This window comes from Pongo pygmaeus, chromosome 14 (genome assembly GCF_028885625.2).
Source record: "Pongo pygmaeus isolate AG05252 chromosome 14, NHGRI_mPonPyg2-v2.0_pri, whole genome shotgun sequence".
Lineage (NCBI taxonomy): Eukaryota > Metazoa > Chordata > Mammalia > Primates > Hominidae > Pongo > Pongo pygmaeus.
Genome location: NC_072387.2, coordinates 118,809,242 through 118,824,407, shown reverse-complemented (window position 1 = coordinate 118,824,407; position 15,166 = coordinate 118,809,242). Strand labels below are relative to the sequence as shown.

Here is a 15,166-nt window from a genome sequence, read left to right as displayed (position 1 = left end):
ACCAGGCCCTTTCCCTTTCCCTGGCTGCAGATCTATGTGCTGGTGTACACATGTGCTTGTGTCTCTGTGGGCTACAGGAAGAAAGTTTTAGCAGATCTTAGAAACCTGCTGTGGTGCCCCCAAAAGAACACTGGATACAAAATAAAAGAAACATTTGTGATTCTAGACAATTTGCTCAACTTTTTTTTGTCAAGACAGGGTCACACTCTATAGTCCATGCTGGAGTGCAGTGATGACGTCCTAGCTCACTGCAGCCTCCAACTTCTGAGCTCAAGCAATCCTCCCACCTCAGCCTCTTGAGCTGGTGGGACCACAGGTGTGTGCCACCAGGCCCTGCGCCACCAAACCCTGCTAAGTTTTAAACATTTTGTAGAGATGGGGTTTTGCTCTGTTGCCCGGGCTGGTCTTGAACTGCTGGCCTCAAGCAATCCTCCCACCTCAGCCTGCTGAGTGGGCATGACAACAGGTGTGTGCCACCATGCCATGCTAAGTTTTAAATATTTTGTAGAGATGGGGTTTTTCCATGTTGCCCGGGCTGGTCTTGAACTGCTGGCCTCAAGCAATCCTCCCATCTTGGCCTCTGAGAGTGCTGGGATCATTGGAGTAAGCCACCACTCCCAGCCTGCTTACCTTTCTTGAGTTTAAGTTTGGTCAGCTTGAAACTCAGTTTGAAACTTGAGTTTAAGTTATGTAGTGAAAGCAGATAATAACCTGCTCATAGTGACATTTTGAGGATTCAGATAATGCAGGTGAATGCATTTCTAAGCTTTGAAATGTTAACCAACATAACACATTATTTTGCATTATTATTTTCTAAAATAATCTACATTTACATTGAAAAGTATAAAGTCCTGTGGATATGTTGAGTGGAATTACATGAATTTAGTACAGATCCGTGCAGGGAGTAGAAGACTACTGCTCTGGCAAAACCGGAGTATGCAATTCCAGTCAGTCACATACAGTCAGTCTATACAATAATAACAGTACAAATAATACACCCATCTACTGTCATCTTCCTAACAACCATACAAGGCCAGTCCTATGTACCCATTTTACACATGAGGCTCAGTAAGGCTATGGGACTTCCATAGAGCTCCTGAGCTGCAGACCTGAACCACAGCAAAGCTGCATGCCTCTTTCCCGCTTTCTCTCTACTCCAGGCTATCATAACTTCACCAAATGGAAGAAAGACTTGACTTCAATTTCAACCTTAAACCTAATTTAAATAAAAATGTCTGAAGGGAGAGAGGGAGGAAAGAGGGAAAATAAGAAGTTAAGGAACCAAGAAAAGAATGAAAAAACCCAGCAGGTCAGGGAGGGATGGGATGGGAAAGGAAACTACGAGGGAAAGGGAAGAGAAGGAAGTCTTGCACATTATAATCAATTTAAGAAACATTCTGTGTTCTCAGAGATATTATAAAAACAAATGTTAATTTTAGTGGTTCTCGGAAATTAAAAAAAATAAAATGTCAAATCAAGCCTTTAGTATTCATTTACACAGTACCATTTGATAAGACCTACACTTTATAAAAATCTGGAAAGAGAGATGCAAAGTAGTTTTTATTTTAATTTTTAAAAAATTTCCACATGATGTACTTATCTCTAAAATGTTAATTAGAGCTTTATGGCTTTGAAAAGTGTTTTGGAAAGCTTTCCTATGAAATGTGAATATATAATCCACCCAGTTTATCACGCTGCTCTTCCCTGGGGAGAACCATCCAGCTAGCACCTTGTGGGCAAGAACATATGAGAACATGATGGATACCGTGTGGCATATTACTGGGTGAATATTAGGACATAAATACACAAGAGCATAAAGCCTGTGTAGCTGCCATTTCCTCTCTAATAATGCATAAACAGAGCATGGTTACAATTACTTTTTATGTCTAGGATACAATTATAAAAAGTCTACATTAAAACAGAAAAGTTATCCTGTGAAGATTACACTTGATATTCTTATGTCGTGAATGTCTTATATTTGAAGAATACTTTATGTCTTGTAGAAACTTCTTATTAAATTACCACTTAAAAAGCAATCAATCTGCTAATCAGAAATTGTTTTAACTCCACAGAGGGAGAAATCTCAGTACCTTGGTGAAATGGTTGACCTAGTTTGCTCTTCTTTAATTAAATACATGATTATCATTGTACTTACTACTGCTAAACTCAAACACCGAATTAATACAGCTTGAAAGCAAATGAATAGAAATGTACAATAATTTCACATATACATATTGACTAAAAGTCATGCCATATCAATAATTGCATTCAAAAGTTTTTGAATGTTAGTTAATTTGAACAGTAGGAAATCAATTAACCTGAGATTTCCCATACATTTATATAAATGAATTAAGAAAAAATACTTCAAAACAATGCCAATAAAAACAAAAATACATTTTAAAGTTATCTTTAATTTCTCTAGGTTATGTAATAAATAACATTAACATTCTCATTCTTAATAACAAATTAAAATATGAGGAAATAACTCCGTAAGTTTAAAAATAGTGTTCAATTGTCAGTCATACTCAATTTCTTTGCTCACATAACTATTCTAGTAGAATCCTACAATGTAATATTTTAATCAATAAACAAGTTATTAAAAATAAAATATTCCCCCAAAGGATATATGTATATACCACATATATGTGTGTGTGTATATATATATATATATATATATATATATATATAATGATATTATTTTGTAAAAGCTAAAGGTGAGCAGTAATGCAGTTATGGGTTTATATATAACAAGAGAAATCACCCTAAGACTTTATTCAAAGTGGCTTCCCATGAAAACAATTAGGAAACAGAACTCATTCTTGAGTTTCAACTGTTGTAAAATAACTCAGAAATTTGTTTCCTCAACACTCACTGCAAACTAATTTGAGTCTTAAATATCTATAATGAAAACAAAAACCAAGCTTTTAAATTACTAAATTTATGGGCATAAGTGTTAAAATGTATGAAGAGTAAGAGGGTGCTAACTAGTAAAAAATGACTAGTTAATTAATAGTCATTTTTCCTCTATACAGGACACTAATTACAGGATAGTATTAAATCATAACTGGAAATGGAAAGTTATGTCAGACATTAAAGTACACAAATTATATGGCTCAGAAACACTTGGAATGTCAACAGAAGTTAATAGGATCCTTAAGAAAGTTAAGAATATTTTGCGAGGTGTGGTGGCTCACACCTATAATCCAAGCACTTTGGGAGGCTGAGGTGGGAGGTTCACCTGAGCCCAGGAACTCAAGATCAACCTGGGCAACATAGTGAGACCCTATCTCTTAAAAAAAAAAAAAAAAAAAAAAAAAAAAGGTGGAGCATGGTGGCACACACCCTAGTCCTAGCTCTCTGAAGCTGAGGCAGAAGCATCACTAGAGCCTGGGAGGTTGAGGCTGCAATGAGCCATGATTGTGACACTGCACTACAGCCTGAGTGACACAGGAATCTTCTGTCTCAAAAAATATATACATATTTTCTCTTAAATTTTACCTAACCTTTGATTTGTCTAGTACTGTGGACTAATTGTATTTCTCCAAATTCATATGTGGAAGCCCCCATCCCTAATGCAACTGTATTTGGAGATAGAGCCTATAAGGAAGTGATTTAGGTTAAATGAAATCATAAGGGTGGGATCCTGAGCCTACAAGATTGCTCCAGAGAGTGCCCTCTCCCTGCTCCTCCCTGCCTCTCCCTCCTTCCCATTCTCCCTGCCTCCTGCTGTCCACCCTGCAAGGACACAGCAGTGGGAAGGCACCCTGCACCTTCAGTCAACCTGCACCTTGACCTTGGATCCTCAGAATCCAGATGCCTCCATGACTGTGAGAAATGCATTTCTGTTGTCCAAGCCACCCAGACTGTGGTGTTTTGTCATGGCAGCTTGAGCAGATGAATACACCTGCTAAAATTTAAAAGTGTTTCAGATGTTTTGTTTATCTGCTTCAGTTACTTGAAATAACAAAAATTAATAAAATTAAAATTACATTTTAAGAAGAAGATCTTTAGAAAACCTGGCTAAAATATCTATAAAATATTAAAAATTAGATACACTGAAGAAAGCTATTTTCAAGGATGCAAGTTATTCTGCCACTTATAAAACAGAAATATACAAAATCATTTATTTCTGTGGCCATAATAAAATACATCAATTTCCATAACTCCAAGCTCATTCCCCTCTCCCTCTTCAAATCCAAAATTACCTCCCATAACTTAGGCACCAGACAAGTACACATATGCACACAGACACACACAACATAAACACACAGACACACACAGATACACATGCAATGCATGACCACAGTTACCTTTAAGAATAAATGATTCAGTGACTGGTTTGCCCTTCTTGTTCGTAAAATATTTGGATCATTGAAATAAACCAAGAAAACACAGAATACATAAAAATCAAAATAATGACGAATGACTCAACTGGAAATATTCAAGAAGTAATGCGCTGGCTGAGCTTACATTCCTGATATATAAGTCAAAACCAAAATTCAAATTGTAAAGCACAATAGCAATTATGTTTGTTGATCAGCAGAATGCACTAATTGTTTATGAAAACTGCAAGCAAAATATTAATCTATGCATTAATTAATTTGTCTTTGAATGCAAATTAGCGCACATTTGTTTTTGAAATATGTTGGATTTTAATACATTACTTGATATGAAAAAGTACTGGTAGACACACAGTGAGGGCGTGATTACCTGCTCGGGTTTGGTGGAACCGCTCATCATGGGGTTTTCAGGGTTGCTGTCCTGAGACTGCTGCTTACACAGACCTTTTGTTGCATCTTTGAACATAATGTCTTTTTCCAACAAACTGTCTTGCTTGGCAATTGGTAATACCAGGGGACTGCTACAGGAAAAAAAGTCAATACTACAATCAGTCTCTTTCTAATGTTTTATCAATTGAAAATTACCAATACAGGATAGTTGGACTATGACGGTGGTTTTATTCAGATAAGAAATATTTCTTATAAACTGCAGGAAAAAATTAGTAAGAAATCTGTAAACTTTTAAAAAATTAATTCCAAACTTTATTCAATATTAACTTTAAAAGAAAAAATATATACTTATTTGAACTCCTGAAGAAAATGTTTACAAATGTATATCTGACTATAATAGACGAATCAATAAACAACTTTAGAGCTGGGATTGAAATGCATGGCTGAACTGACAAGATCTAACATTTAAATGCAAAAATGGATTGCAAACAACTGAATAAAGGCATAATTGTATAATTGGTGTAAAAATTACTCATTTAGGATTTAAAATACAAAATCATGGGCAAAATTTCAAGTTTGCAATGGAATAATAATATGAGAATTAAAAATAATAATATCTTTAAGGACTGCAATATTACAAGCAGAGTAACTTTTGTTAATTCTATACAGCTCAAACAAAGCCAAAAAATAAAAGATACTTTTTATTCTTCTATTGACTTTATTCCCAAAATACAGCCATTATTTTATAATGTTCATTACAAATAAATAGAAAATAAATGATAAATGTTGCATTGTATCACTAAGATTTAAAAATGTGCCTCCTGAATTGTTACCTTATAAGCAGAAATGCATGTGTATTTAATCAAGTGCAATTTATGTAAACATAATTATTTCATGTAGTCTACCATAGTCACTGTGATTCTAATAAGAGCTAAGTGCAATTTTTTTTTGCCTCTTTTAAACTTCTATTTATTTGAGGTCTAGTTTACATACAGTAAAATTCACCCTTTGTTGTTTAGTTCAATGAGATTGGACTGATATACATAGTTGCATAGGCAAAACAACCAGCAATGTATAGAATACTTTATCACCTCCAAGAGACCCTTTGCGACCCTTGGAGTCAATTATTAGATGTGTTATGGGCTTCTCACACTGTGATTTTTATTTGAATTTCATTTTCTTATTTTAAAATACTTATTAAATAAAAATGGAATATATTTAAGGTGTATAATGTGATTTGATATACATTTTGTAAAGGAAACTACAATTCTATTAATTAACATATCACACTAGATCTCCAAAATTTACTCATCTTATGACTTAAAGTGTGTGCTCTGTGACTGACACCTTCCCTTGCTCCCACTCTCCAATAACTGGCAGCCACCGTTCTACGCTCTGCTTCTGTGATTTTCAGGTTTTTAAGAGTCCACACCTAAGCAAGATCATGTAATATTTGTCTGTGTCTGGATTACTTCACTTGGCCTAATGTCTTCCATGTTGATCCACTGCAAATGATAGAATTTCTTTTTTTTTTTTTTGGTAGCTGAATAATATTCTGTAGATATGTACCACAATTTCTTTATCCTTTCATCTGTTCATGGGCCTTAGATTGTTTCCATATTATCACTATCATGAATAATGCTGAAATGAACATGGGACAGTACATACCTCTTTGAGATCTTGATTTCATTTCTTTTGAATAAAATATCCAGAATTGCAATACTGGATCATGTGGCAGTTCTATTTTTTAATTTTTTGAGGAAACTCCATACGTGTTTCCATAGCGACTATACCACTTTGCATCCCCACAAACAGTGTTCAAGGGCCCCCTTTCCTACACACCCTCACCAACACTAGTTATCTCTTGTCTTTTTGATAATTTTCATCCTTACAGGTGTGAGGTGGTATTTTGTTGTGCTTTAAATTTAAATTTCTCTGATGTTGAGTACCTTTTCATACACCTGTTGGACAAAATTGTATATCTTCTTTGGAAAAATGTCTATTCAGGTTCTTTGCTCATTTTAAAAACTCAGAGTTTTTTTTTTTACAGTGAGCTGTGTGAGTTCATTACATACTTTAGATATTTACCCCTTATCATATATATTTGCACATACATATGCACATATATGTATATATACCTAAGTATATGGTTTGCAATTATTTTCTCCCATTCAACATGCTACTTTTTCATTTTGTTGATTTTATTGTTTTCTTTGCTGTGCAGAGCCTTATAGTCTGATGTAACTGACTTATTTTTTCTTTTGTCATCTGAGCTTTTTTCTTCTGGTGTCATATCCATAAAACTCACTGCCACAAAAGTTGTTGAGGAGCTTCTTGATTTTTTTTTTTTTTGAGGTTTATGGTTTTTATATTTAAGTCTTTCATCCATTTTGACTGAATTTTTCTACATGATGTAAGAAAAGGGTCCAATTTCGTTCTTTTGTACGTGAATATCCAGTTTTCCTAGTACCAATTATTAAAGTAACTTTCTTTTCCCTATTGCGTCTTGGCAGTCTTGTCAAAGATCAGTTGACAATATACGCTTGGGTTTATTTCTGCACTTTCCATTCTGTTCCAATGGTCTATGTGTCTGTTTTATTGCCACTATCATATTATTTTGATTACTATAGCTTTGTAATATAGTTTGAAATCAGGGGATGTGATGCTTTCAACTTTGCTCCTTCTGAAATAAATAGCTTTTGCTATATAGAGTTTTTGTAGTTCCATACAAAAAGTTTCTCTTCTTTGGTAAAATGTGGGCTCAAATCTTTTGACTATTTGTATTGGTTTCTTTGTTTTCAGATTATTGCCTTTATGTATTCTGTATCCAACTCATTTATCAGATAAGCTCTTGGCAAATATTCTCTCCCACTCAGCATCTTTGTAGTTTTATTTGCATAATTGTGTTTCAAAGAAAAAAATTCTCTTACAGTTTGTGCTTCTGTGACTTATCTAAGTTCCTTTCATAACCCAATGTCACCAAAAATTTCTCCTGGGTTTTACTCTAGGATTTGCACAATTTTAAGCTTTATACTTTGATCTACGATCCATTGTGAGTTGCTTTTTGTATACAGTGCTGTATATGAGTTGAAGTACATTATTTTCTCATATGGATGTCCAAATGTTTCAGCATTGTTTTTTAAAAAATGACTTTCACTTCCATTTAGCGGGACATATTTGTGAAAAATCAATTGACCATATCTGTGTGGGTTTATTTTGGGACTCTCCAGTGTGTTTCATTGATATAATCACTCATTATCATTCATTGATATAATCATTCATTCTTAAATCAATACTACACTGTCTTATTCATGTATCTCCTCATTTAGCCTTGAAACCAGTCATGTGAGTCATCCAACTTTGTTTTCACTTTGAAAATTACCTGGCAATTAGAGATCTTTAGCATTTTCATATACATTTTGAATTTCTTTGTGAATTTTTACAAAAATACCTGTTGTGATTTTGATTAGCATTGCATTCAATTGATAAATCAGTTTGGTGAGAATTGAAATACTGACAATCTCAACTTGTGTCATGCATGAAAACAAGTACCTTTATTTTTGATCTTTGTCAGTTTCCTTCATCAATATGTTTTAGCTTTCAGAATGAAAATCTTCCAAAAAATTTTTAGATTTATTGTTTTATGGTTTTAAGAATGTATTTTAAAATGCCAAGGCTGACTGTAGAATGACTGCTTAAGTCTAGGAGATTGAGACCAGCCTGGACAACATAGTGAGCCCCTTCTCTACAAAAAATAAAAAGTTAGCCAGCTGTGGTGGTGCATGCCTGTAGTCCCAGCTACTCAGGAGGCTGAGGTGGGAGGATCACTTGGGCCCATGAGGTCGAGGCTGCAGTGAACTGTGATTGCATCAGTACGCTCCAGCCTGAGTGACAGAGTGATACCTGGTCTCAAAAAATAATGAAACAAATGAATAAATAAGAATAAAATTCCAATTTCCATTTATTGAATTTTAGTGTATAAATACACAAATGATTTTGTATATTAACCTTGACATAGCAAGAAGAGAGTAAATTGAAGGTTTGCTTTCAGTAACCACCACAGTCTCACCACTTTGCAGCCCATCTCTATGCCCTGCCTTCCAACTGAACCATAGAACCTAGGAAAGCATGAATAAAAAAAGAGACTACCAAATAGGTCAGGCCTGACGGAAAGTCAGGAATATTAAGAAATAAGTTTACAGAAACGCAAGGTCAGTTTTCCTTAGTTTGAACTCTGGATAATGATGTTTTACAGTGTTTTAGCCAACGAAAATACTTGCAAGTAGGTGAAGGGACAGAGGATCATCTATTAATATGAGATAGCATGGTATAGTACAGATGTATGGGCATACATTTTCAAGTCAGTAAAACTACCATGTTTGATGTCTGGTTCTACCACTTTGGGTGAGTTATGTAGCCATTCTGCAAAACCAAATTGCAAAAGGACTATAGTGAAGGATTAATAACATAATGCACATAAAGGGATTAGCATCATGACTATGGCCATAAGCAGGGAATAAATCAGCTGCTGTTTTTTTGTGTCTAGAACTGTCAAGCTTCTGAGATTTCACCCTACTTGCAATCTAATAAGTTAGCTTGTTACTATTCCATGGTTAGTTGCAGAAGACAAGAGTTCCCTGGAGGAGAGATAAAAGACCTTATTACTCATGGAAGACACAGAGCTTTATGTTTATATCAGTTCTCCTTTATCTTCTGTTGCATACAGTGAGGAGGAGGAAGTAGGAAGAACACAAAACAGTTGGATCTTAATGGATGCCAATACTAGAGAGAAGTGCTGTTACAGGAGAGAAAGCCAGCTAGATATCAAGCATCTTCTGAGGAAGCAACAAACATTGTATCAAGGGGCAAATAAGTCAGTCTGCTCCTTTTGGGAGTGAATGATATGATTCTTTAAATTTACTCAGTTGTCTATGTAGCTATCTACATATGCCTTGCAGTCTGACAAACTGAGCAAGAATGTGAAGGATGCTCACAGACCAAGGTAGACTGTTCTTCTCAATAGTATAGTTATTAATTGAAAAAAAAATTACTATGAAGAGAAAAGGCTTATAATGCTCATAAAAATTTCATAGCCAGATCTGCTTGTACTGCTGTGATTTGAATATTTGTCCCCAGTGTGACAGTATTGAGAGGTGGAACCTTTAGGAGGCGATTAGGTAATGAGGCCTTTGCCCTCATGAATAAGTTAATCCATTCATGGATTAATAGATTATTGGGTTAATGGATTAATGGGAGTGGGACTGATGGCTTTATAAGAAGAGGAGGAGAGACCTGAGCTAGCACTCTCAGCCCCTCGTCATGAGATATGCTGTGCCACCTCGGGACTCTGCAGAGAGTCCCCTCAGCAAGAAGGCACTCATGAGATGTCACCCCTTAACCTTGAACTTCTCAGCCTCCAGAACCATAAGAAATACCTTTCATTTCTTATAAATTACCCAGTTTTAGGTATCCTGTTATAGGCAACAAAAAATGAACTAAGACAAATACCATCAAATAATAAAATATTACTTCCAAAGAGACCTTTTTTCTTCCACAAGCACCACTGGGACAATGCCTGTCTGCTGTAACTTCATTCATCATTCATAGAGTTCCCAAGAATATGTTCTATGTTTCTTTGAAATAAAACCCCTTCATATATTTTAAGATAGTTGTTATGGTGTGTGTGTGTGTGTGTGTGTGTATATATATAGTGTGCGTGTATATATATAGTGTGTGTGTGTGTGTGTGTATATATATATATCTATATTTTTTTTTTTTTGAGGCAGAGTCTTACTCTGTCACCCAGGCTGGAGTGCAGTGGTGTGATCTTGGCTCACTGCAACCTCTGCCTCCCAGGTTCAAGTGATTCTCCTGCCTCAGCCTCCTGAATAGCTGGGACTACAGGCATGAACCAGCATGCCAAGCTATTTTTTTTTTTTAATTTTTACTAGAGACGGGGTTTCATTATGAAATTCTGAGGCCAGGCTGGTCTCAAATCCCTGTCCTCAAGTGATCCACCTGCCTTGGCCTCCCAAAGTCCTGGGATTACAGGTGTAAGTCACCGTTCGTGGCCTTTCCCTATTTTTTCTATAATTTGAGTGAACTATCCGCAAAATGTTGTATTAATTATATGACATTTAACATGTGATAGTCTTCTGTTCTAAACACTCTGCATGTATCAAATTTTTTTTTCATTTTCACATTATAAAGGGTTCATTATTTTATAAGGTCTGTTTGTTTTATGAATGAGTAAACTGAGGGCACAGAGGAGAAGAACTTGCTCTGGACACACAACAGGTGCTACTGGAGCTGAGGTTTGAATCTGTCAGTTCTAAGCTCCAGAACCTGTGTGCTTACCCACGTGCCACACTGTCTACATCTACTCTCATATAAAAATATTTTCTGTATTTTTCTTCATCTATCAATCATATTTTTTTCTTCTTCATCAGAGAGTTTTATAAACTAAAGAGAGGGTTTGCATATACCAAATATTTTGAGTCTAGGGCAATTAATAAAATAGTAGATTGGTCAAGGTACAAACAAAGAAGATAGTTTATGAAATACAAAAAAAATCACCAAGTAGAAAGATTTCTTTGGAATAAATACTTTTCCTTAGAAGAAGTACTGAGTTTAGTAAAATAGTTGAAATATTCCTTTCATATCTCAAATCTAATTGCAGTATCACTGGCAGACTCCATGAGAGCTATAGTTGAAAAAAAGATTGGCTTAAGACTATGGAGACATCATTTTAAATCAGATTTTACCTCAAGTTGGCTACTACCTGAACTTTTAAGCCCTTTGAAATCTCTGGGTCACAGTTTCACCTTTGCAAAATGCAAGAGTTAAACTAGGTAATATATAAGTCTATTTCAAGCCCTACAGTTTTGTATTCTTAATAAATAATCTCTCCTCATAGAACTTTTCATCTGCATCTCAAAAATAAGTCACTAACTCACTCAGTTATGTCATAGCTTATATAAGATATACCACTAACAATAATCGCAAATAAATAGTTACAAAGACTCTCTGTATTAGTCCATTTGCACGCTGCTATAAGGACACACTTGAGACTGGGTGTTTATAAAGGAAAGAGGTTTAATTCACTCACAGTTCCACATGGCTGGGGAGGCCTCAGGAAACTTACAATCAGGGCAGAAGGCACCTCTTCACAGGGTGGCAGGAGGAAGAATGAGTGCCAACAGGGGAAATGCCAGATGCTTATAAAACCAGCAGATCTCATGAGCACTCCACTCACTATCATGAGAACAGCATCGGGGAAACCACCCTGATCATTCAATTACCTCCCACTGGATCCCTCCCACCACACGTGGGGATTATGGGAACTACAATTCAAGAAGATGTTTGGGTGATGACACAGGTAAACCATATCATTCCACCCCGGCCCCTCCCAAATCTCATGTTCTCACATTTCAAACATCATGCCTTTCCAACAGTCCCCCAAAGTCTTAACTCATTCCAGCATTAACGCAAAAGTCCAAGTCCAAAGTCTCATCCGAGTCAAGGTAAGTCCCTACCATCTATGAGCCTGTAAAATTGAAAGCAAGTTAGTTACTTCCTAGATACACTAGGGGTACAGGCATTGGGTAAATAACCCCATTCCAAATGGGAGAAATTTGCCAAAACAAAGGGGTACAGGCCCCATGCGAGTCCAAAATACAATAGGGCAGTCATTAAACCTTAACGTTCCATAATGATTCTCTTTTGACTCCATGTCTCACATCCAGGTTACAATGATGCAAGAGGTGGGCTCCCATGGCCTTGGGTAGCTCTGTCCCCGTGGCTTTGCTGGGTATGGCCCTGCACTTGGCTGCTTTCATGGGCTGTCAATGAGGGTCTGCAGCTTTTCCAGGTGCATGGTGCAAGCTTTCAGTGGTTCTACCATTCTGGGGTCTGGAGGAACATGGCCCACTTCTCACAGCTCCATTAAGCAGTGCCCAAGTGGGGACTCTGTGTGGAGGCTCCAACCCCACATTTCCCTTCCACACTGCCCTAGCAGGGCTTCTCCAATGAGGGCTCTGCTCCTGCAGCAAACTTCTGCCTGGAAATTCAGATGTTTCCATACATCCTCTGAAGTCTAGGTTAAGTTTCCCAAATCTCAATTCTTGACTTCTGAGCACCCACAGGCCCAACACCACATGTATTCCACCAAGGCTTGGGGCTTGTACCCTCTGAAGCAAGGCCCGAGCTATACTTTGGCCCCTTTGAGCTGCAGCTGAGGCTGAAGTTGCTGGGGTGCAGGACACCAAGTCCCTCAGCAGCACACAGCAGCGAGGTCCTGGGCTCAGCCCACAAAACCATTTTTGCCTCCCAGACTTCCTGGCCTATGATGAGAGGGGCTGCTGTGAAGGTTTCTGACATGCCCTGGAGACATTTTCCCCATTGTCTTGGTGACTAGCACTTGACTCCTTGTTACTTATGCAAATTTCTGCAGGAGGCTTGAATTTTTCCCCAAGAAATAGATTTTTCTTTTCTACTGCATCATCAGGCTGCAAATTTTCCAAACTTTTATGCTCTGTTCCTTTTGAATACTTTGCTGCTTAGAAAGTTATTCTGCCAGATACCCTAAATCATCTTTCTCAAGTTCAAAGTTTCACAGTTCTCTAGGGCAGTGGCAAAATGCTGCCAGTCTCTTTGCTAAAGCATAGCAAGTGTCACCTTTGTTCCAGTTCCCAACAAGTTCCTCATCTCCATCTGAGACCACCTCAGCCTGGACTTCATTGTCCGTATCACTATCTGCATTTTGGTCAAAGCTATTCAACAAGTCTCTCAGAAGTTCCAAACTTTCCCACATCTTCCTGTCTTCTTCTCAGCCCTTCAAACTGTTCCAGCCTCTGCCTGTTACCCAGTTACAAAGTTGCTTACACACTTTTGGGCATCTTTACAGCAGCACCCCACTCCCAGTACATATTTACTGTATTAGTCTCTTCTCATGCTACTACAAGGACATATCTGAGACTCGGTAATTTATAAAGGAAAGAGGTTTAATTGATTCTCAGTTCCACGTGGCTGAAGAGGCCTCAGGAAAATTACAATAATTGCAGAAGGAATCTCTTCACAAGGTGACAGGAGAGAGAATGAGTGCCAGCAGGGGGAAATGCCAGATGCTTATAAAACCATCAGATCTTGTGAGAACTCGTTCACTATCAAGGGAACAGCATGGGGGAAACTGCCCTCATGATTCAATTACCTCCCACCAGGTCCCTCCCAGGACATGTGGGGATTATGGGAACTGTAATTTAAGATGAGATTTGGGTGGGGACACATCTAAACCATATCACTCTCTTATTCATATAAGAAAAAAAACAATTCTAAGTAATATAATTGTTTTGAAAGGCAGTATATTAATTAGTTATGCAGTTATTTTCTACAAGAAAAGTGCAAATTGTACAGCTAGGCTGATGGCATACAATATTTTAAATTTCCACAGAACAATTGTTTAGGTTTCTCTCTTTCTTTTACAATAAAACATTTTATCTATAACCATTGTGATTAATAATAGCATTCAGACAATTTAACTTCAATATATTTAAATTTTCATTTACTATGCATTCATAGAATTTAAGGACACATATAGTAAAATGCTATTTGTTAAAAAAAGAAATAATTTTAATCATTGGTATTTTCTTAATACACATTAAATGTTTATTGATTGGAAAAATATTTATCAGATTATGTTTTAAAATAGGATGTGAATAGGATGTGAATATATACATATATATATATATAGTACAAGACTGAATAAAACAGGAAACATATAAAGGGCAAAAGGAAAAATTCCAAGTTAATAGCAGTTTCATCACAAAGGTGGAGTAGCGACCCAGAAGGCCTAACCTTCTTCTCTCAGCTAAACTTTGGACTATCTCTAGTCCTCTGAACTCCCTTTTCTTGGAGCAATGTCTTTAGAAAACTGAACTGCAATTTTTTTCTCTGCCCCTTTTAGATGTATATCTTCTCCCAGCCTCTGGCCAGTTTTACAACCCAGGAATGTCTTTATGACCTGGGAGTCATCCCTTTGAAATCTAAACAGGGAAGACCATAGCCCACATATTTCCCAGTTTTTGTGGAGCACAGGAGCCTAACTTTGATAAAGGACAATTAGCAAATGCCCATGGCTTAAGCACCTTGACAAAACTCCTTCCTAAAGTGCTACAGTACTATCCCCCTAGCTCACCCCAGCACTTAGAAACTCTCCCACTTTTTGTTCAGTAGAGTTGAGCTCAATCATTCTCCCTTAGTGCAATAGTTTTTAGTAAAGTCTTTCTTTCCTGTATAACTTCTCTGGTGCAATTTTTCTTTGAAGCAAATGAGTCATTTTTTTTTTCATGTTTCTATATGTTTTTCTGCATTTTCCAAATTTTCTTCAAAAAGAAATTCTTATTCTGATTATGAAAAAGAAATTATTAGTAATAGAACTT

At 36.6% G+C, this 15,166-nt stretch overlaps 1 protein-coding gene across 4 annotated transcripts in view; it reads right to left on the bottom strand.

Moving 5' to 3' along the window:
- The window catches only part of MYO16 (myosin XVI), a 719,880-nt gene that overhangs the window by 360,811 nt on the left and 343,903 nt on the right, over positions 1-15,166 (bottom strand). For all 4 annotated transcript variants that reach the window (XM_063651142.1, XM_063651143.1, XM_054446940.2 and 1 more), the window contains one exon: positions 4,711-4,861. In XM_063651142.1, the coding sequence (XP_063507212.1) occupies positions 4,711-4,861 (151 nt within the window). The remainder of the gene's footprint in view (positions 1-4,710; positions 4,862-15,166) is intronic.